Below are 25,344 nucleotides of genomic sequence, written 5' to 3' on the forward strand. Positions count from 1 at the left end.
GGCTTACAATTCACACGACCACACAAGACTAAAACCCTTATTCTCTCTCAATACTTCGTTCGTTATTTATTGTGTATCAAATCAGGTTTTTCATGTCCTTTTTATAGAAGCATTTGGCTGGGCTTGGACATCATAAAACCCTAAAACTATTTTCCATTCAAATCTTTTCATGACAGCTGATTAGATCTCTTTGGAAAATAAGTAAATCTGGTTGTAACTAATGATTGAATGCGCGTGTAAATCATATCTTCAATCATACATAGATTTGCATTAAAAATGCAATCACATAATACATAACATTCAGACTGAATGTTCTGTATACAAATGTCATGACATCGGGTCTGACATCTCAGTAAAATCCTGCATAATCACATTTTAAACATCCAGCAGGTACATGTTATCTTATGTTAAGACAACACATGTGACATTTTGTGAACACTCTAGGTTTTACCAAAATTGCTGCCAACACAAGAACCAACAAAATCAAAAGTTTCTAATGAACTCATTTTCAAGATAAATTCTTCCACTAATTTAATTGGATTCATTAATTCAGCCTAGGGATCATGCCATGATACTAGAAGATCCACTGTCAGATTATGCTTCTACCTTGAAACATCCATTATCCGTTGAAAAAGCAAAACATAACACGTTATTTCTAGATCTTCATTTGAAGAGGGGTATCACGCACTAGCAAATGCAACTTGTGAAACCCAATGGCTCATCAACCTTTTATAAGATCCCGTCTTTCAACGATCTCATTCCATCAACATTTAATGTGACAACCAATTTGCCATCCACATTGCTAACAACCTGGGTTTTTACTAACATACCAACCACATCAAAATTGATTGCCACATCATTCGTGAAAAAGTTTAAACCAAAGTCATACGATAAAATAACCCAAATAACCAACTTTTTCAAATAAATACCCAAACTAACCCACTTTCCCACGTATTTTCCAAATGGACCCCACTTTAAAAAATATATATTTGACACAAAGAAGATGTCAATCCAATTGGCGATTGTGTACAACACATAAGAGGAGTCGTTAATCCAATTTACGACAATGTACAAACACATAGGAGAGAGAGATCTCTCCTATGTGTTTGTACACTGTCGTCAATTGGATTGACGACTTCTCTTATGTGTTGTACACTATCGTCGATTGAATTGACACATCCTTTATGTTACATTTTTTGTTTATTTGAAAGTGGGAATTTTTTTTTTTAATAATCAGATTTTTTTAAAAAAATTTCAAAAATACCCATTTTTTCAAAAAAATTACAAAAATGGGCAATTTTTGCCCTAATTTTGTACCTAGGCGCCACTGGGAGTGGCGCCTACCCTTAAATTTTTTTTATTTTTTTTTTTTTTAAAATATGTTTTTTTTTTTTTTTTTTAAATATGTTTTTTTTATTTTTTTTTTAAATATGTTTTTTTTTTTTTTAAATTTTTTTTAAATTTTTTTTAGTTTATGAATTTATATTTTTTATAAATTATATTAATTTATATTAACATATATATATAAAACTAAGTTGTGGAACTAGATCCACGATATGGACATTTGTTCTTATTATGCCCTAGTTGTCTACATATGCTACACTTCCTCTGCATTTTCTCTGCGACGTCCATTTCAGTTCTAATGCGCCTGCTATTTGGGCGACCACTTTTATTCCGCCGCATCGATTCGTTGTGCCAAACAATTTCCCCGTCATACTCTGGCCAATACGCCTCCAATGCTACCACCGGAAAGGGATTGTCGTATACATTGAGCAATGTTGCAACTTTGTAGATCGGAGACACTAGCGATAATGCATCGAAGTGGCTGTGTGAACACGCTGCAATGACATGGGAACAAGGCATACGATAGGCCTGAAATTGACCACAGTCGCACCAACGGTCTGGTATTAGGACCCTATACTCTTGTCTGGGCAGCCCTTGGTTGTGGTCAATTGTTTCCTTGACACTAAAAGTGTGGCCATGGCGGTCGAATTCGGTAACCCGATGGCTGCTGGCTTTGGCAGATTCCTGCCTCATAAACTTCATGCAGGCATCACTATATACTTGACTCGTCTGCAATACTTCATGCCAGCGCCTGCCTCTTGTTACGAACAACGTTGCCATCCGAAAATAGGTCGCACTCACCAATGCGGTTATCGGGAGGTTACGTATGCCCTTAAACACGTCGTTCATTGATTCCACAAGATTTGTTGTCATGTGTCCCCACCTTACCCCATCGTCGTATGATCTAGTCCACTTCGCTCTGTCGATATTATCGATCCACCTCCCTGCATCAGAATTTGCCAACACTATTTCCCGGCGGTAGTATTGGAATCCAGGTTGGTTTAATGCATACCCCGCGTTTATCAAATGTTGCTTCAAGAAGTTATCCTTGAACTCCCGCATAAAATTTTGAGCAATATGCCTGATGCAGTAGACATGGGTAGACGGGGGGTCATGCCAACCATTTGCTGGATTATTATATGCACTGTCTATTGAAGCGTGCCTGTCAGAAATAACACAGATGCCAGCTTGTGGAGTCACGTGCGTTCGGAGATTCTTAAGGAGGAAACTCCAAGCAGCAGCCGTTTCTCCTTCTACCAATGCAAAGGCTATTGGGAAAATATTAGAATTTCCATCTTGTGCGACCGCCATCAGTAACGATCCTTTGTATTTCCCATACAGCCAAGTTCCATCGACTTGAACAAGTGGTTTGCAGAATGTGAAACCGATGATGCAGGGACGGAATGCCCAGAAAAGTCTATGGAATATTCCATTACCTTCTAGACGAGTTCCGTCAGGGGATTGTGCCGGAAAGGTCTCCATTATAGAAACCGTCCCAGGTGAATACAATCGTAGTGCAGCCAGGTAGCATGGTAGTTGTTTGTATGATTCCTCCCAGTTACCGTATACCAGTTCAATTGCCTTAGTTTTCGCTAACCAAGCCTTTCTGTATGACGGTGTATATTTGAAAACAGCCACACAATGGGAGATAATTGTTTTGACCTTCAGTGACGGGTCAGCCTCAACTAGAGGTAATATGGAATGGCAGATCATATCATGGCTAAGTTTGCGATGATCCTGTGCCATGTTGGTGTTGACGCAAATGTGAGCTTGAGAAATGGACCCTATCACCCACGCATTATGTTTCTTCTTGTAGGATGCCATCAACCTATACCCACACTCCGGATTTTTGCATACAATAACGTATCTTTCCGGATTTGATTTGATAACATCGTAGTCAACACAGTTTTTCAAGTGCCAGTTCCTTATTGCTAACAGACACTCTTCCTTGGTCCGAAATTGGTCACCCTTCTTTAAGTCCTCATCAGAACTCATATATGGGTTGTAGAACATATCTGATGAGGGCTCATCCTCGCCCAAGTTAAGTGTTGTGAAGTGCGCAGGCGGTGAGTAGCGTTGTGCTATAGGTATTTGAACTTGGTCTTCGTCTTCAGAATCACGGTTCACCAAGTCATCAACCACGTCTTCAGCATCATCAACCACATCGTCTTCAACGTGGTGCTCAACATCTTGTTCGTCATCAATCACAGGATCAATAACCTGTGACTGAATATTCTGAGCTGGTTGAAATTGTTCCAACACAATGTACAACATTATGTATTCGTAACCAGAATACTCATGGTTACGAAACATGTATTTTGTCTCCATGTCATTTTGAATCAATGACTTATAAAACTTGACAGAGTTATTTTCTGAAAAAAAAGGTTGTTGATAAAAAATTTGGGACACGGGTTGTCTTAGTTTGGACTCAATCTTCCTTTTCAGATAAGAGAAGTCAGCTCCTCTATTTAGACAAAAACGAGTGCATTCGGTGTTTCTAAATAGGAAGCCAGACATATCACATTCATAAGTCTCACCATTGACGTGAGCTTTGATTTTGTATTGTGATGAAGATGCCATGTTTTGTGAAGGTTTTGTGAAGATATTGTGATGGTTTTGTGAAGATATTGTGAAGGTTTTGTGAAGGTTTTGTGAAGATATTGTGAAGATATTGTGAAGGTTTTGTGAAGATTGCTGTGAAGATATTGTGAATACCTTTGTGAAAATGTGTGTGAATATTTATACTGCAAGATTCCGACACATCTTTGCATGCATGTCTTCAACCAAGTCTGAACTTAGTCTCAGAGATTCCCACGCATGCCTGTTCCTCAAAAGTATTCACCACCAAGTCTGCAAGATTCCCACGCATGCCTTACACGTGTCACACCTTTGAATGCAACACTCCCACCTAGTCTGTACCAATGCATGCCAACCTATCCACCCAGCCTCCACCTAGCCTGAACTTAGTCTCAGAGATTCCCACGCATGCCTTACAGTCTCGGCTTTAGCTTTGCTTGCACCAAAAACTTAAACTTCTTGAACTTCCAATACTGAATATCACACTTCCAATACTAAACTACCTCTTTTTTCCATTATGTGTTTAAAATAATATTCAATCTTATTTAAGCTTAATAATTTATTTTAAACAACCTGATTATTTATTTTAAATAATATTCTCACGCATGCCTTCCACGTGTCACACCTTTGCATCATCAGGTTCCACCAAGTCTTCCCCAAGACAAGACAAGTGCAACCTAGTCTGCACCAATGCATGCCAACACTACCACCTAGCCTGCACCTATTCTGCAAGATTCCCACGCATGCCTTCCACGTGTCACACCTTTGCATCATCAGGTTCCACCAAGTCTTCCCCAAGACAAGACAAGTGCAACCTAGTCTGCACCAATGCATGCCAACACTACCACCTAGTCTGCACCAATGCATGCCAACACTACCACCTAGTCTGCACCAATGCATGCCAACACTACCACCCGTCTAGGCGAGTAATTAGACCTCCCCCGTGCGGATCGTACCATGGACCGCATCATATGTGATAAATCCCAAATTAATAATGCATTTTAATCATATCTTTGTAATATTTGTCTTGTCTATTATTTAAATAAAAATATTTTCTGTTTATTATCTTTATATCTTTATCTTTATCTTTATCTTTATATATATATATATATATATATATATATATATATATATATATATATATATATATATATATATATATATATATATATATATATATATATATATATATATATATATATATATATATATATATATATATATATATATATATATATTAATTTACATGTGTATAAATATTTATTTACACGTATATAAATTAATTTTTTTCCAAAAGTTTATAAATAATATTAATTACTTATAAATTAAATTAATATATATAAATAATATATATATATATATATATATATATATATATATATATATATATATCTTGTAAATAATTTTATTTATATATATGTGTGTTAATATAAATTAATATAATTTATAAAAAATATAAATTCATAAACTAAAAAAAATTATAAAAAAAAAAAAAAAAAAAAAAACATATTTAAAAAAAAAAAAAAAAAAATTTAAGGGTAGGCGCCACTCCTAGTGGCGACTTGCCCTACCCTTTAAGGGTAGGCGCCAACTAGGGTGGCGCCTATGTGTATATTAGGGCAAAAATTGCCCATTTTTGTAATTTTTTTGAAAAAATGGGTATTTTTGAAATTTTTTTAAAAAATCTGATTATTAAAAAAAAAATTCTGAAAGTGGAGTAGTTTACGTGGAAATGTGAGTTAGTTTGGATATTCATTTTAAAAAATTAATTATTTAAGTAAAAATTTCAAATCATAAACCTTATGCCAATTCAGTCTTTAAAGCAAGTTGCAGATATATTTAAAAAAACTCCCCATCATGCAACTTTTTCTTCCTTTTCTTGCCAAACTTGGAATCAACAATATACATTCAACTATTATTTAGATTAGTCTGAGTTAGTTTTAGTAATAACTAATCTTCTAATTAATAGGGTGATTAGTTATTTTCATGTGTGTGTACTTTTACGTTAAGTTGGAAATAAAACCTTTTATTCATTTTTCTATAGTTTTTCTGTGTGTTGCAGTTTTTATGTACGTTGCAAGGATGTATTAAATAGATGTAATAAAAATATATTTAATTATAGTTTTAATATACTATTTTACCATGTTCAAGAAAATAATATTTATATGTTTAAGTCAAACACTTGTGATCAATTTCACATGTTTTTCATTCAAAATTTATGAGTTCCCATTTTTTAAATAATTTATAACATTTTTTAAAAAACAAATCAAAAAGGTTTTTTAAGTCGTTCTTTTCTTACATTGAAAATTAATAATGTACCATTTTTAATAATATGTGACTTATATATTTTGGTTTTAAACAAATACTTTTATATAATAATTAATCATATTTCACAAGTAAGACCTTAATTAAAATAAATATTTTATCAAATTTAAACAAAAAATATGATAAAATTATTTAAATAAATAAAAGAGGAACAATAAAACTATAATTTAACTTTAAAACTATTATAGACTATGTTTAAAAAAGAAAAGCGAGCATAGAAAATAAATGTCTCCAGCAAACAAAATCAAGAATCAAACACACAACCTTTGGATCAATAGTGAAAGACGTTACAATTGCACCACAGATCCTTCATGTTAATTGTTTTCATCATATATTTAATGAGTCAGTGTTCTTAGATCATAAGAGAAAGACACTAAATTTTTATTTTAAATTTTAATATCTTAAATATATGAATTATATTCTTCAATATCTATATAATTTATTTATAATCAATATAAATTGCTATTTCCATTTTAAATTATATGTTACTCCTATTTTATAAAATATTTTGTTTTATATTTTAAGTTGTTTTACAATATAAATTAAATATTAATAAGTTTTTCTTATCATACTATCTACTATTTATATTATTCTTTTATTTCATCATCTTTTCATATCATTAATAAATGATATATAATTTATTTATTTATAAAATTAATTATAATCTAAATTTGTGTGAAATATCATAAAAAAATTATTATTTAGGACGAAGAAAGTATCTCATTTAAGTTATGCACGATTTTAAAAAAATAATTGATAGTATTTATTTTATTATTAAAATAAATCTGATTTATTATAATGTTTTATTTTTAAAAAATATATTGTTCTTTTTTCATTTTATTAAATTTTATCTCTATTCTTTAATTTTTCAAAATATTATATATTACTATATTCAAATTAATATTCAATTATATTGTGTTTTATTTTATAATGTAATTATTTTTTTTTTAATTTTTTATATATTAAATATTTAAGTATTATTTTATATAACTTAGACATGTATTAATATATTATATTATTTATAAAAAGTAATATAATATTAAAAAATATATTATATTTAAAATAATATAATTTTTCAATTGTATATTAATTTTTAAAAATATTATGAAGTTTTTATATTAATTTTTACACAAAAATTCAAATAAAACTTCATAATATTTATTATAAATACAATTGAAAAATTATATTATTTTAAATATAATATATTTTTAAATATTATATTACTTTTTATAAATAATATAATATATTAATACATGTCTAAGTTATATAAAATAATACTTAAATATTTAATATATAAAAAATTAATAAAATATAAATACATTATAAAATAAAACACAATATAATTGAATATTAATTTGAATATATTAATATATAATATTTTTAAAAATTAAAGAATAGAGATAAAATTTAATAAAATGAAAAAAGAACAATATATTTTTTAAAAATAAAACATTATAATAAATCAGATTTATTTTAATAATAAAATAAATACTATCAATTATTTTTAAAAATCGTGCATAACTTAAATGAGATACTTTCTTCGTCCTAAATAATAATTTCTTTATGATATTTCACACAAATTTAGATTATAATTAATTTTATAAATAAATAAATTATATATCATTTATTAATGATATGAAAAGATGATGAAATAAAAGAATAATATAAATAGTAGATAGTATGATAAGAAAAACTTATTAATATTTAATTTATATTGCAAAACAACTTAAAATATAAAACAAAATATTTTACAAAATAGGAGTAACATATAATTTAAAATGGAAATAGCAATTTATATTGATTATAAATAAACTATATAAATATTGAAGAATATAATTCATATATTTAAGATATTAAAATTTAAAATAAATATTTAGTGTCTTTCTCTTATGATCTAAGAACAATGGCTCATTAAATATATGATGAAAACAATTAATATGAAGGGTCTGTGGTGCAATTGTAATGTCTTTCACTATCAAACCAAAGGTTGTGTGTTTGATTCTTGTTAGCTGCAAAAATAAATATTATTTTCAAAAGAAACACACATGCCACACACAGGTGCCAAGGAGGTGCGCCAACTCCCCCAAACATGGTTATTTTGGAAATTTTTTTGAAAAGTTGGTTATTTTCGTATTTTTTTTAAAAAAATATGATTATTTTAAAAAAAAATCACTATATTCTGTCTAATCATGTGATACAATTATTGATGCATTGTTAGCTTAATGAAAAACTTTTTGAGAAAAGATATTCCTACGTTACAAACTAACACTTACACTACACTGTATTTCAGTATTTATCAGTAAGGAGTCGAACCCGTTTAAAAAAACTTGCAACACTACATTGTTGTCAACTCTCCTACTACTTTTTGAATTATTATTTATAAAATGTTTCTTAAATATAAATTAGAGGCCTCATTTATCAACATTTGAAACCTACTTTAAAAGGCCAAAAATTGAGGCCTAAGGCGATGGTCTTACTTGTCTTAGGCTTGGGTCGGTCCTGTACTTTATTAACTAATTTTTTACATTTTATTAATCAATTTTATTTCACTACTTTAAAGTCATTATTCCCGGTCATTGCTCATCACTATTGTTCATGCATTGTTCATGTACTGTTCATGCATTGTTCATTAGTTTTTTTATTTTAAAAAATTGTTCACCGTATAAAAACGATGAACAGTATATACGATATATGTATTTGATGTAAAAATGGTGTAGGAATAACATTCCTATAAACTTTTAACACGAAATTGAAAGCACTCATTATAATTTAATTAATAACAATTTTCTCATCCTTCAAATCCAGCATATAAAATTGTGTTAATCAATGTTAAAATGGCAAGAATTTTTACTAAGTCAATCAATTGATAATTGTGCATCGATATTCAATTATAGAGATGCATGTTTAAATCTGCAATACCTCATATATTTATCTTTAAAGATGAAATTTCAGCCACTAAATGTAACACCCCGTATAATATATATCTAGAATAATATCATACAAGTGTTATTAATTGGTACTGACACAACATAAGTGCCTAATGACATCAATATAAATACATGTCCAAACTAAAAACATCAATGGAACATGTCATACAATGGTTCCTAAAATAAAAATCTAAGAACGATGTACAATATCTTCATTGTACACGACTCCACAACGGAAGATAACGATAATCATCGTCCCTTGAAACATCCATAGACAACTTCTCTTGAATTCAACCTGCAAGGAATACCTGAAAAATAACAAAAATAATGGGATGAGATAATAATCTCAGTGAGTTCTCATATCTTATGGGCCCACTCGGCTCTACAGGGTTTTCTAATCGAATCCTAACTCGAGTCTTCATCTCTCGTTACTTATGTATCATGCACACAAGATAACTAAGACTCAAGTAACTAAGGGATATTCGCAATGTATGGAAACATGTCATTGAATGCATCCACTCAATGAATCGCTATTCGGATGCACGAAACATCAATCCCCAAGCGGACTTACGTCTAAGCCAGGCCTGGTTCAAGCATGCTCGTATGATTTGACTTTCGCGGTGGATATCGGGTCCTCTATGAGTTCCAAACTCATTTCAAGCGACCGTCACCCGTATGGGACTCTAACCCGCTTAGGGTATCTTTCACCGTATGGGACTCTAACCCACTTAGGTGTCCACCTTTCCCCCCACGTCCGCCGTGGTTGGGGCTCAAACCCAATTGAGGCACGAATCATTGATGCCACATACCCACTTACCGCTTTACCTAAGCCTTTGAAGTGGTATGTACACTATCAAAACCAATTCCGAAAACGTGATTGATTCATAATAACAAATAGAACTTTTGGAGCAACGCTCCTCACCAAAATAGGACTTTTGGAACAAAAGTTCCTCACCAAAATTCAAACAATCTCATGATATCATATCAATTCTCATGGTATCATAACATGATCCATTCTCATACATAAATCACACATGTTCCATACAAAGCATATTGATTCGCTTACCAAGTGAATACTTGTCCACGATACACACCTAGGTACCGTTGTGTCCAAGCATCACCGTATACTCATTTCCGTAACCTAGATTATCTTTCTAAGTTATTAATCAAGTTATTATCCTAGGTTTCCTCACTCATCTTTGTAAGGTTTTTAATCATGTTATTTCATATTCAACATAACAACAATGTTTAACATTCATCATAATATAATTCATAGAATTTATAAATCACATAATATATTATAACATGGGATAAGAATAATAGTCCTTTATGTTATCTTTCTAACGCAACCGTCCACGTCCAAAACGGAGTTACAACTCTCAAATAATTTATCAATCTAACTTGATCAAGAATATAGGTTAACATTTGTTCCTTGCACAAATATTCAACATCAAGAGCTTAGCCTAGTGGTAAGGCTTGTTCCATACCAAGGAGGTCCTGGTTTTGACCCCCATTGGTAGCATATTTTAATTTATCACAGAATTAATTCATGTCAATCGATTGATTGGGAGATTTCTCATAAAATTTCACTAAACCAATCGATTGGTTGGAATTCCATATTCACAAAAATACGAAGGAATCAATCGACTGATTCCCAAGGCCAATCGATTGGTCTAGGAAATTTCTAACTTCTTCAATTCCCAATAACTTCTTTCCTCAAATAACTCATCTGTTATTTTTCCTTTTCACCTACCATTTTCTCCTAACAACATGGCATTCCATCTACCATTTCACATTACATGATTCTTCAACAGTAAATCAACACTCAAGGATTTCTCAACCTTAAAAACACATATTCATAACAACAACAACAACAACCATGTTCAATCACAACAACACCATAATCATAGAAAACATAGTTAACTCATGATTCATGGAATATTTCATGAATAACTTAGAATGTTTATCATGCTATCATGGATTCACTCACTATTTTATGATTCAAGACAACAACACCAAACCATAGTCTTCTATCTAAATGAGAAGCCTACTCTATAGAAGAAACTAACTAGAACTCACCTTGGTTTGATGATGAAGATGATGAAATAGAGATGAAGATGATGATGATGATAACAAGGATTTGGTTTAAGGGTTGATGTTTCCACTTCTTCTTCAAGTTTCCTCTTCTTTCTTTCTCTTCTCATTTTCTCTCCTTTTACCTTTCCTCTCTTCTTTTATTTTTCTTTCTGATATCTCTCCTTCTCTTCCTACCTACCCCTCCTTCTTATCCACTTCTTCTTTCTTTTCCAATCACCACCACACAATATACACACGTAATATGTAATTATAACATATAATATCAAGTAGTAATAAAAATATCCCAATTGATATTTTATCTTCCAGTATCAATTGACCAATTATTAATGTTACCAAAGATGTCCTCTCTTGTACTTATTAATAATGGTCCTTCTCTTTTAATAAGGATTGATCTCTTCAGAGTCCAGTGGTTACCCTATTGGTCCCAACTAATAACATTTAGAGCACATAGGAGCTCTAATTGTTCCAACTGACAAAAGATAGAGTACATAGGAACTCAATTGGTCTCAACTGACAAATAATTGAGCATTTAAGGGAATATGGGATATTACACTAAATTACTAAATTAAAGAAAAAAAATTGTAAGACTAATAATACTAATACATCATAATTTTCAACTAGAATATATCTCATATTTGAATTATGTTAGGTGCAAATAATTTTTAAATCCATCGCAAGGTCGGATATTAAAATTTAAAAAATTATGAATAAACCCTTCCAATAAAAAGAGTAATAATATTTAAGATTAAATATGTTTGTGGTCCTCCTAAATATCTCATATTTCATTTTTAGTCCCTTAAAAAAAATTCTTTAAAAAACGGTCTTCCTAAAAATCTTTATCCATAATTTGGTCCCTCATGCAACTTAGCAACGATTTTTACAACTTAACGACATAATTAATGTCAGTTTACTACTTAACGACTGAATTAGTCACGGTTTTAGCAACAGTTTTAGTATGAGAGACTGAAAGTGTGGATAAATTTTTTTAGGAGGATCATTCTTTGAAAAAAATTGTAAGGATTAAAAGTGAAATATGAGATATTTATGAGGATCACAAACATATTAAACCCTAATATTTATTAAGAAGTAAGGATGCTTTAACTTGATTTCGTTGTAGGAGTGGAATAACGCAACCATGTTTAAACTTTTATGAAACGTTAGTGGTAAGACGAATAGTCTTTTGATAAAGTGGATCCACTGCAACTACATCAAAAATGACAATATCATAACAGTGCTGATAAAGACAACATGCTCGTAGACTCTCAAAACAATTCCCAAGTAGAAAAACAAGGCTAAAAAAAGGCAGGAGTGACAACGGACACAAACTAGTAAAAAAGAAAGTATATTTTGCTATTAAAGAGAATCTTCAATAAATCCATGGAGGAAGCTGCTCTATGATAGTGAAGCGAGACCCGAGTTCAATTTGTCATTTGGATAACATACCATGAAAAACTTGAAACGAGAGAAAGAGAGAGAGAGAGAGAGAGAGAGAGAGAGAGAGAGAGAGAGAGAGAGAGAGAGAGAGAGAGAGAGAGAGAGAGAGAGACTACACAGGTTCGACTTGATTGATAACGACAAATGTTGTTTTTTTCCCTCATATGGTAACCTTACAACGTATATTCTTTGAATGCAATGACATGAAAAATATTTGGAAGGAGGTTTTCAAATAGTCACAGGTTGACCACTCGCCTGGAGATTGGACAAGAGAGCTACATTGGACGATAAAGAAAAGTAACAAAAAAGGAGTAAAAGCTAAAGGGATTAAAACAACTTTTCCATAACCTTTGTATGAATGATGGAAATACAAAAACGATACTTGCTATGGGGGCAATGTAAGCAATTATAAAATAGGACAACAAATTATAAATAATTTGATATACAAGACTTGGACTAACCTTAAATGAAAGAGTATCTAGCTAGACTTATGATATATTCTCTCTTGTCTTTATTATAAGAGAAAATATACTTTTTAGATTTATTCAATAATCAATTTATCTAATTTATAATTTTTTTATAAAAAATAACCAGTTTTTTAAAATTAAATTCCAAAATAACCAATTTTTCAAAAAAAATATCAAAATAACCACATTTTCCTACTTATACGTCAGTTGAACTGACGCATGCAATTAGGCTTCAAAGGAGGCGCCAAGGCTCTAGGTGCATGCTTGCAAAGCCAATGCATGTAGGTGTCACATGCATTGGCGCATGCATGTGTGCATGTGTGTATGCGCCACATGCATTAGCGCATGCATGTGTTATGTGTGTGTGGCGCCTAAGGCATTGGTGCATGCATGCATGGATTCATCTATAAATATCATGTGCATCTCCCATATTTTTTCACACAACTTCTTACCCTTCCATTTTCTCCAATTTATTCAATCTCCTTCAATTTTGTTTTCTTTAACCATGTCTGAATACATTCACAATAGAAATTCCGATTTAATCTTTTCAGCAGTGGAACCTCCGATAAATATTCGACTTTGGAATATATAATCGTTTGAATGTCTTAATCAGACGTTGAACCGTTGGTTAGATGGAGAAATTGCAGAGGGTGAAAGGATTAGAATAATTCAATGGCTTGAGTCCACATTCAACTAAAATGGAGAAGTTCGTGTATGGGTGGATATTAAGACTGACATAGACGTTCACAGGCTGATGTATAATATGTTCAAAATTGTTTTGATGGTTGTAATCACATAGTTATAGTAATGATATTTTATTTATTGTATTTTATTGTGTTGTTGTTTATGTGTTACCTGTGTGTTGTATGTGTTGTATTTGTTTGTGATGATATTTTCTCACAAAGTTATCATATGAAATAAATGTTATTTTTAATATAAAGCAAAAGAGGTACAATTAAAATTATCTTATTGTGCTTGTTCCAACACTGGGATAGTTAGTACGATTAAGATCGGGCTGACGACATGAACTACATAATCGAACCATTTTGTTCGTCATATCCATTTGTATTCGAATACGAGTGCTGTTTAGGCGATCCTTTTTCTTTCTTCGCATTACTTCATTGTACCAGAGAATGTCCCATTGATATTCAGGCTAGTAATCCTCTTTTGCTACCACTGAAAAGCTAATTTTGTAAATATTGGAGAGGCTTATGACTTTGTAAACGTCGGATAGTAAGTAGGATGGATCTCGTCGAACCTTTGAACATGTCGTTATGACATGGGAGAAGGGCATACGAAAGGCTTGAATCTTTTCGCAGTCGCACCAACCTCTATCTAGTTCCACTTTATATTGTCCCCTCGACATTCCTTCATTGTGATTCATGGACTCAACAACATTGTACCAACCTTTAGTATGGTCAAACACCGTGACCACACGTGTGTTAGCTTTGGCAACTTCATGTCTAATGAATTTCATTGAAGCATCACTGAATAACTGCCCAGGTTGTAACACTGAACTCCATTTGGAACGTTTGATCTCAAACAGCGCCTCTAGCCTGAAATAGGTTGCTTGCACTAAAGCGGTTATAGGTAGGTTTCTGAAGCCTTTGAAGATAGAGTTCATTGATTCCACAATATTTGTTGTCATGTGGCCCCAATGTTGACTGTTGTCGTATGCCCTAGTCCAATTCTCCAATGGAATATTGTCGATCCACCGTACTGCGTCTGTGTTTGACAATCTGATGTCTTTGCGATAATGTTTGAAAGAAGGTTCTGTTAATGCATACCCTGCGTTGACAACCTTCTTCCGCGGTGCTTTGTCTTTGATCTCCCGCATAAAATTTTGAGCGATATGTCTAATGCAATAGACATGCATCGACTGAGGATCCTGTCAGCCATTATCAATGATTTTGTAGGCACTCACTATTGAAAAGTGTCGATCAGAGATCAAACATAAATTAGGTTGAGGAGCAACGTACAATCAGATATTTTTTAGGAAAAAACTCCACCCCTCAACAGTCTCCCCTCTAACTAGGGCAGAGACAATTGGAAAAATGTTGTTGTTGCCATCTTGTGCCACTGCTATCAGTAGCGTTCCTTTATATTTCATACAACCATGCACCATCAATTTGTATAATAGGTTTATAGAAAGCAAAACCTTTGATGCATGGTTGATACGCCCAGAAGAGTCGGTGGAATATTCCATTTCCAATAGCACAAGTCCCATCTGGGGTATACGTCGACAACGTTTACAAATTGACAATAGTCCGTGGAGCATATTGTTTAAGAGCCACCAAGTATTTTGGAAGTTGTTTGTAAGACTCCTCCCAATTTCCATACACTTTTTCAACCGCCTTTGTCCTAGGTATCCAATCCTTCCTGTATGATGGAGTATAGTTGTATTGTGTTACAATATGCGAGATTATTGTACTCACCTTAGCGAAGGATTGTCGCTAATGACAGATAAAATTTCATCGCATATTAACTGAGAGCTAAGTTTGCGATGGTCTTACATTGGGTTCGTGAGCATGCATGTGTGAACTGGACCCATGGAACCAATCTCCTAAGAATCACCCCTCTTCTGGTAAGAAGTTGACAACTGGAAAAGGCAAAGCCCATTTAGACAATAAATCTTATACCTTGTTGCATTAGTTCGATCAACCCTGTAATCAACTGATAATTCCATGTGATACTTTTTAATGACTTTTACACAGTCTTCTTTTGTGCTAAATGTGTCTCATTCTTTCAATGATCCTTGAATTTGCACATAAGGATTGTAAAATATATCTGACTAAGATTCATCTGAACCCAAATTCAAGCTTGTCATGTGTTGAAGTGGATAATATACATGACTAGCTGGTAATGACTCCTCTTCTTCATCATCATTCACCATTGAATAAACCAATAACTTGACTTCTTCTTCTTCCTCATGAACAACATTGACTTCAGCTTGTTCGTCGTCATCAGTTTCACAAAACACTTGTGACTGATCAATGAACTGCGACACTTGTTATTGTTGTGGTAATATATATAACTCTATATCAGTGTACCCAGATTATATATAACTCTATAGTCCCACCTGACTACACTACAATTTTTTTTTCTATTCTTTGTTTCAAATGTGAAAAATTTGATCATCGATTTATTGTAAACCGAGTTACTTCTGTGTTGCGAAAACAAAAACCAAATAAGTGATGCTCAAATTTTTCACCATCGGTATGGGCACTGATCATGTAATGTGGTGATGAAGACATTTTTTTAAATATAAGTTTAGTATTTGATGGTGAATGCATTGATCACATATTAGCATGCAATTAAATAGGGGAGACAGTGAGTGTACTAATTATGCAAATAATCTGCAAAGACAAGACAATGCAATGCAAGAATCTGCAGGATTCCATGCAGAGACAAGACAATGCAAATCATGCGTCTGCATGATTCCCTGCCCTAATAATCCAAAGCATGCGCCTGTAAAGATGCTTTTGCCCTAATAATCCAAAGCATTCGCCCTTATCAATGGTGCATAAAGCAAGGCATGAGCCACTAGCCTTGACGCCTATTACCATGCATGTTTAATTACATGCATGCGCCACTAGCCTTGGCGCCTACCCCATTCTTCACATGCATGCGCCATAGCCTTGCCCCTACTCTTATGCTTCACATGCTGCATATCTCATCTATAAATATTGCAGCAACTCATAACACTCAACATCTGCAACATACAATATATGTAACAATCAACCTCTACAACACTCAACCTATACAACACTCAACCTCTGCAACACTCAATCTCTCTGCCAAGGTCAATCTCTCTGCAACATTATGTCTCTATTGACTATGGGTGATGAACATCGAGGAACAATCGACAATATTGCGACATTTGAATATTATCACTTATTCTTATTACTTCTTCTTACTTATTTCTTACTTATGTTTCTATTGTTTAATACTTCTTCTTACTTTATTTCTTACTTATGTTTTATTAGGACCCAAAGCGATTTTGATGTCGCGTACATGAATATGTATCACACGATCCTTTGATATAACCATATATTCGAGGATGCAGTTTTGGTAATCTACTCAACATAGTCTCATACTCGGTTGACTACAAATTTATTCTTGCTTTGTTAGAGAGAAGGAGACCCGAGACCCACACCTTTCACCTTCCTTTCGATGAGTGTACCGTCACACTTAAGGACATCTACATGTTGTTAGGTTTATGTATCGATGGTAAGACCGTAAATGGTAGAGTTAACCAAGGTAACTCTATATGCAATGAACTGTTGGGTGCCCATTTGTGTGAAGACATAACTACGGGAGAGACTTCTGGTCAAGCTAGGGGTCAAAGTATCAACTTAAAATATCTTAAACAATATTATGCAAGTATAACATTAACCGAAGAATCTACCGAGTATGAAAATATAATTAAAGCTCGATGTTATATTATGATTCTATTTGGTAATTTTTTATTTCTTGAAAGTACTGGTAATACGGTAAATATTATGTATTTTCCGTTGTTACGAAACATAAATAAGGTAAGCACATATAGTTGGGGTTCAATTGTTTTGTCCCATCTATATAGTGCATTGTGTAAAAATGCCAAAAAAATACTTGTACGTTTTATTCATGCGCCTATTTGCTACAAGCATGAGGTTGGTCAAGAATGCCGTCACTCGCCCCGGTAAACGAGAAGTCATTCTTATTCCCCTTGCAACAAAGTAAGTTTAAAATTTTACCATCTAATTTATTAGATTTTATATTACAACTAACTGTAAATAATATTTTTCAAATCTTTTCGATCTAGGTGGTCAATTAAAGGGATGACCTACAACAGGTGTCTGAAACACGTTGTAGTAATCTATCGCAATTTATTAGACCACATTGGACTAGAAGATGTAATACTACTACACAACTCTACATTTGATTAAAGAAAATTATCCAATTACATATCATTTAATCATGTCATATTCTTGTACAGTTTATCTGGAGGCCATATCTGGATCTTGATCATCAAGTTAACCATGATGATGATGCAGTTTGGACAGAAAACACCAATTATCTGATTCACTACTTTGGAGATGCACTAGAGTGACCGTGTAAAACTGCAGTTCGACATGAAACAACAAATTCCAGAACCTCCGACATGTTTGGGAGATTGGCACCAACAAAGAGTCGATGCCCAATGAGATTATTCTGACTAGAGAGACTTCGCAAAAGAGATGTGTCGTCATTAGAGGAATCGACGACAACACATCTTAAACGAACCAGTCATACATGATGCTAGACCAACTCAACATTATATGACATGGTTTAAGTCGGTTACAACACCACAGTTTGTGTCTGAGCCAAGGTATTTGATTGATCCACGCCAACGAGCTTCGTCATCATACGTTCAACAACAAGTCCCCGTCCAAGAACAATGTCAACCCACCCAAACCCAACGACCAAACTCACACCATCACCCTACCATATAGACCTAACAACCAAACACCCAACCTCGCAACCAATTCATGCCACACACCCAAACTAAAAACCAAGAATCAAACCTTAACCACCAACAACCATACACAACCACCACAACAGTCTATAGCTCAGATGATTCATATTATTCAATGTCATGTCATCGTAGCCCCTACCAATGAACATCCAAACATCCCATCGCCACAACACCTAACCATTGTTTGACTATAGTACACCCCAGGAACCATTGTTTCGTTTTCAAACCGATTTAATGTCCCAATTCGGGCAATCATACCGTCCATAATTCACCCAACAACAACGACCCAACAACGACAACATGGACACCGAACTCAATTACGGAAGCGCTGTTGGCGACAATCCCCCAGCTATTGGGGACAAATGATGACACATCTATAAAATACCGCTGGACCTTCACACCAGTCACCGTTGAATCATGTCAGCACTCAAAGACCCCCAAATACCTCAGGAAAATCGTGGGAGACCTCGAAGACAGACTAATGCACCTGAATGTGGAACAAGAGGGCATTTCAATCGGTCGGGTCATTGAATTTCTTATTAATTCTATGTATTTTTTCTTTATAATATAATATAATATTTAATTTCAGTATATCATTTAATTAATTATAATTATTAAAAATTTGAAATTTCTTGTCATTTAATTAATTATAATTATTAAAAATTTGAAATTAAAAAATATATATAATTAATTATAACATTTAAAATTTTAAAAATATATATGAAAGGAGCATGCGCCACATGCATTGGTGCATACACTACGTAGTGTATGCACGCGTCAATGCATGTGGTATCAAGGCATGCATGTGCCAATGCATGTGGCGCCTACATGCATTGACTTTGCAAGCATGCGCCTAGAGCTTTGGCGTCTCCTATGTAGTTAGTTGCATGCGCCAGTTCAGCTGACGCATAAGTAAGAAAAAATAATTATTTTATAATTTTTTTTTAAAATTGATTACTTTAAAATTTAATTAAAAAACTGATTATTTTTATAAAAAAATCTAATTTATATATACCAAATACATTAATTATTTTATAAATCTAAAAAATAAATTTTCTTTATAATAAGAATCAGATGAAATATTAGGCGTTTTTGGTTGAATTTCTTGATTTGGACTCTACATACTGCTTTTTGATTGTGTCTAATTAATTAAAAAAGAAAAAAAGAAAACGATAGTAATAATAATAATAATAATAATAATAACAATCTTAAAAATCAATGTCAGTAAACACACCTAAGTTGCTTATAATGAGACAAAATAATTTATATAACTTTTTTTAATATTAAGTTATATAATTACTGACAAAGACAATCTAAAGAAAAGAAATGATAGATATGGAATTAGAAGTTAGAAAGACAATCTAAAGAAAAAAAGGAAAAACATACAGAGACGACACCTTATGTTATAGACTAGTACAGTGTATAGCACCAGAGTGCTACTCAAACATATTATTAACCTTTTTTCCCGAAAAATGCGTAAGAACATAAATCATACGTATTCCATGTTGGGTGATTCTCACGCTCCAATCCAATGGTGATAGAACTGAAACGGCGTAGGATTGTGAGGTGAGAAATGGAAAACGCGCTTGAGTGAGTGACACGCGCTTAGGATATAGAAGTAAATAAATGTTAGAGTGGTGTCATGTGAGTGTTTATAAAATTACAAAAATAAGGGAACAAAAGTCTTTATGTGCTTTTATTTCACTCCTCTCTCTATCTCTCTACTCTACGGTTATATGGTACAAGTATACAGTAATATACTAGTACTTTTCCATCACTTTGATGATTTTAATACTTTATAAACTATAACTAATTTACTTTTATAAATTAACAAGGAATTTATTTAGGTTTTGTATGACAATTACAATTTATAGCAGATGATTTACTGCTTATAACTTTTTTTATTAGATTAAATTTTTTATTTTTAATTTATTATTGTTTTCTTTTGTCCCAATTATTTTAATAAGTTAAAATTTATTTTTGTTAAAACTATTATCATTTGAGAATTGAGATTAAAAATAATTTATATCAAACATTCACCTTCTTTATTCTAATAAATATTTTTTTAAATATAAAATTATGATAGAGAATAACTTTTAGACTACATAATTTTATTTATTTTAAATTAATTAATTAATTTGATTAATATTATAAATTTAAAAATTAAATAAATTTATTTTTTTCTCTTATTTCTATTATTTTATCAAATTAAAATTTGTTTTTGTTTTTGTCACCAAATAATCCCACATTGTTGTTAATGAATGGAAATCAATAATAACTTACATACAACAAGCACTTTTCAATCTAACAAAACACTTAAAAAAACAAAATTATGAAGTCTCACACTCAAAACTAAGGACATTTATTTATTTGTGACAATTTTTTTAAAAAAAAAAACTTGTTATTTAAAATGTGGAACAATGATCTTCAAATAAAAATAATATATATTATTATTTTGTAGTAGCAATTTGTATTAATTAGAATTGTTGAAATTAAATATTGGTTAAACCTGTTTTACATTTATAATACTATTTTATTAAATATTTGAGAATATAATATATTGGATAAAAATATCAGAAAGGACGATAATTGGAGAGATATAGAAGACAAACCCATCTTGAGTTTCACTTTCCAGTAAACCCTATTAAAAAATACCAACAAAAAAAAATAAAGAAACAAAACAAAGAACATCATAAGAGAAAATGTTCCACAACAACAACAATAAATAAAACACAGAGAAAGAGAAAGAAAAAAGGTCGTTATTGATTTTTCTCATTCATTCACTGCTCTTGCTCACTGTTATCACTGCAACCAACACTCTTCTGTTTCCTGGACCCTCCAGAAACTCAGCTTCTTCCTCTTTCTCTCTCTAGCAATCTTAACCAAAACTTTTTCTCATCCACTGAAGAAAAAGCCAAATTTACAGTAATAGTAGTAGAAGTAGTAGCCACAATAACAGCAACAGCAGAAAACTTGTTCCTTCCTTACTTACTTTTTCTTCTTCTGAATATCTATCTATATCTCTCACCCCACCATATAAGATCTACACCACCCCACATTATTTACTTCTTCTGTGACCAAAATTTTGACAACTATTAAAAATCATATTATATAGTTGTGGCTACTACAAGGAGATTGCCTTCAGATTCAGGAGCTTTTGCTGATTGGGCAGCAACTTCATCTTCTACACCTCGTCCTGCCGCTCCCGAAGATCTCTCACTCGGTTTCAATGCCGGTCCTACCGCCGGAAACACCGGACCTTCCACCGGACCCACCGCCGGGTTATGGCAAGGTTCCTCTAGAGCCATCAATTACGGACCAGAAATGGGTATGTTCGTTGTAGCACCGTCTCCTTTTCATCACCACCATGAATCTCTCATCTCCGATACTCATCCTCATTCTCTTAACCCCGCCACCGCTCTCGGCGTCGGTGTTATCCCTTTACTCTCCGCTTCACCTTGTCTTGAAAATGAAAACTTGTTAAACTTAAACAACAGAAGAAACCATAGCCATAATCAAAACCAAAACCATCAAGGAATTCAATTTTGGCATGAACCGCAACCACAACAGCATCATCAACATCATCAGCATCATCAACAACAAAATTCACACTCACACTATTTGAAAAAACAAGGCTTTCTTGATCATCATAATACAAGTCCAACGAATTTAGTTCATCACGGTGGTGGTAGTGGCGGTGGAGGGTTAACTGGTTCTGGCACAAGCAGTGGTGGAGGAACAACAACGTGTCAAGATTGCGGTAACCAAGCGAAGAAAGATTGTAGTAATAGAAGATGTAGAACTTGTTGTAAAAGTAGAGGTTTTGATTGCCCTACTCATGTTAAAAGTACTTGGGTACCTGCTGCTAGAAGAAGAGAACGTCTTGCTTCTGCGACCACAACCACGGTGGTTGCTGGTGGTGGCTCTAGTGGTTCAACATCCGGTGCTAAAAAACCTAGACTCATAGCTTCACAAACTACTTCTCACACTTCCACTTCTAATACTACACCCCCTAGAAGCTTTGACACTACCTCTAGCCATCAAGGTTTGTTATTTCTCATCACTTTTCATTTGTAATAGCTTTTGTAAATTTCAAATAAGTGAGTTTAACAAATTCATGGAAAACTTCTTAAAATTTTATGTGCATGTTGGTATAAGTGAGTTTATCATAATCACGCTGAGCATCAGAATTTTGTAGAACCTAAACTTAGGTTTTGCTGAAATAACGGTTGCTCAGCGTGATTCTGAAGAACTCACTTTCGATCTAAACTACACTATATGCCCGTGCATGTATTTTTAGAGTTGACAATGAATTGAACCAATTTAAATTTACTTTGAGATTCAATTCTCTTTATAATAATGAAGTTGTTAAATTTGCTTTGCGGATAGCTTTTTCATTTAAGCTCTACCCGAACATTGAATAGTTCAACTCGTTTGTCTCGATGGAAATGTTATAAATTTTGATTTGTTTTGTACAGATGCAGGTTTCAAAGAGTCAATGCCGGGTCAAATTCGCGCACCAGCCGTATTCAAGTGCGTTAGAGTAACATCGGTAGACGATGGAAAAGACGAGTATGCGTATCAAGCCGTAGTGAAGATCAATGGCCATGTTTTCAAAGGTTTTCTCTATGATCACGGTGTCGAGAATAGAGAAGTTTATCCTAACCTCTCCGAGCTTCATTTAGGTGGCGGAAGTGGTAATAGCGGAGGTGCAAATAGAAATGTTGCTCCATCTTCTTCACCAATGTTAGATCCTTCTCATGATGTTTATGCAGCAGCTTCAAGTGGAGGTTTACTTGGAAATTCAGGTTATGGTGGTAATCAAATAAATTGAATTTTCTTAATGTTAATTTTTCCAAGTAAAGCAAAGTATTTATAGTTATACTTGGAGAAGATTTATGATATTTGTAGTAGTAATCTTGGAGGGTGGGAAAATTAATTAATTTTCTTCTATATTTTCATCTATATTTTCTTCTATATAGAATTTGTACCTTATTGCATATGTCCATTTTTCATCTTGTTTTTTTTAAGGTTTTATTCTTTGTTCTCTCTCAAATTTGCCTTTCTAAGTTCATGAGATCAATGATCATTCAATGACAAAGAAGAGTATCATTAATCATTATTTAACTCTTAATTAAACTAATAGTTTATGTATCAAGTTAACTCAAAATGGAAAAGCATAGGTCCATTAATCAATGTTTTTTTTTAATAATTTTAATTTCCTTTAATTATTGTATTAACTATTTCTTTTCCTTTCCTTTGACAGCTATTTTTTTATTTTTATTATTTTATATATTATTAAGTTTTGCTAAAGTTGAAATCTACAGTATAAAGTATGTATGATAAATATGTATATATCTATATATGCTGTTTTTTTCAATGATTTGTTCTGAATATGTATATATACTTTTTCAGCATGATTCATTATTTTTCTTCTTCTGAATAATCATGCTACACTATTTTCTATATCTTATATTGTAAATATAATATATTTTTTTATACTAGAAAAAATGGATTCTATATATAGATTGGTTTGTTATAAATTTTATAGACTATAAATAAATGTTTGTTTATACAAGTAGTTTCTACTTTAGACTTAAGCATGAGAAGTAGTTGTAACGTCACCATCATTTATATGTCTGTCATTTTCATTCTTAGTTTCATTGGTCTTCTCTGATGAACCTGCAAAGTTTTTCTGCATTTCATCAAGACATGATGTACTCTTATTTTCAATTGTTCTTCTTTCTATAATTCAGACAATAGCTATTAACATTACACAGAAAAAATTGATTTTGTTATCTAACTTTTTTTCTTTTCAGATTTCTTAGTCATATTCAACTCTTCTGTTCTTCCTTTTTTAATGCTTTCTCATTGTGCTTTGCAATAATAATTCTCTGTCACTTCACATTCTTTGTTTACAACAAGAACCATTTACTATGTTTCACCATCTTTTGTTAATGAAAAATTGTTTTAATTAATGTTTTTTGGTCCTGTAAATATTATGTTTTTTTATTTATAAAAATAGTAAGTTTTCAAATATTTTTAAGTGATTAAGATTAATAAATGGTATATTTATATGGAGTAGAAAATTATTTTTATTATATAGTAATTATAATTAGGATGAAACAGGTTGATTTTTTTTTTGTATTGTTTGGAATGTAAATTATCTTATTAGAATAAATGGTGTCTGTGTTGCTTTCTCAGCATTTAATTTTATATACTTTATTGTCACATGATTTTGGCTATTGGATAAAAAAATTTATTGTCTCAATACATTGCATATTTGGATAATTTTCTTCTTCCACACATGCTGCCCCCTTTTAGTTGTCTCAACATATTTTATATAACATGTGGTTTGATTATAGTTTTTTTTAATTTTATTTTATATAAATCTATGTCTTTGTCTTGCTTCTTACACTATTAATTGATTATATTAATTTAAAGCATATGATTTGTTTGTGACATAGTATTATATATTTATAATTTTATTTTATTTTAGTTTTGTGAAACTTCTTGTCTCATAATGTTGAGCTGTCCAATACTGCCTATCATGTCATTGAAAAAGTAATCATTAAGTTTTCCTTTTCATATATGGGGTATCAATTATTCTATGTCTCTAGCTAAATTAATCAAAAGTTGTATTGAAAAATTGAGCAAGTTGTTTGTGCCCTAAAAC

General features: G+C 32.2%; 1 protein-coding gene across 1 annotated transcript; it reads left to right on the forward strand.

Annotated features, from left to right (window-relative positions):
• Nucleotides 1-21,767: 21,767 nt before the first annotated feature.
• Nucleotides 21,768-23,670, forward strand: LOC127117835 (protein LATERAL ROOT PRIMORDIUM 1; the record flags this gene model as incomplete). Its single annotated transcript, XM_051047950.1, has 2 exons — nucleotides 21,768-22,713; nucleotides 23,147-23,670. Coding segments are annotated over 2 exons (1,302 nt in total), but the record flags the coding sequence as incomplete, so codon positions are not given.
• Between the last annotated feature and the right edge of the window lie 1,674 nt (nucleotides 23,671-25,344).

Source organism: Lathyrus oleraceus, chromosome 2 (genome assembly GCF_024323335.1).
Source record: "Lathyrus oleraceus cultivar Zhongwan6 chromosome 2, CAAS_Psat_ZW6_1.0, whole genome shotgun sequence".
Lineage (NCBI taxonomy): Eukaryota > Viridiplantae > Streptophyta > Magnoliopsida > Fabales > Fabaceae > Lathyrus > Lathyrus oleraceus.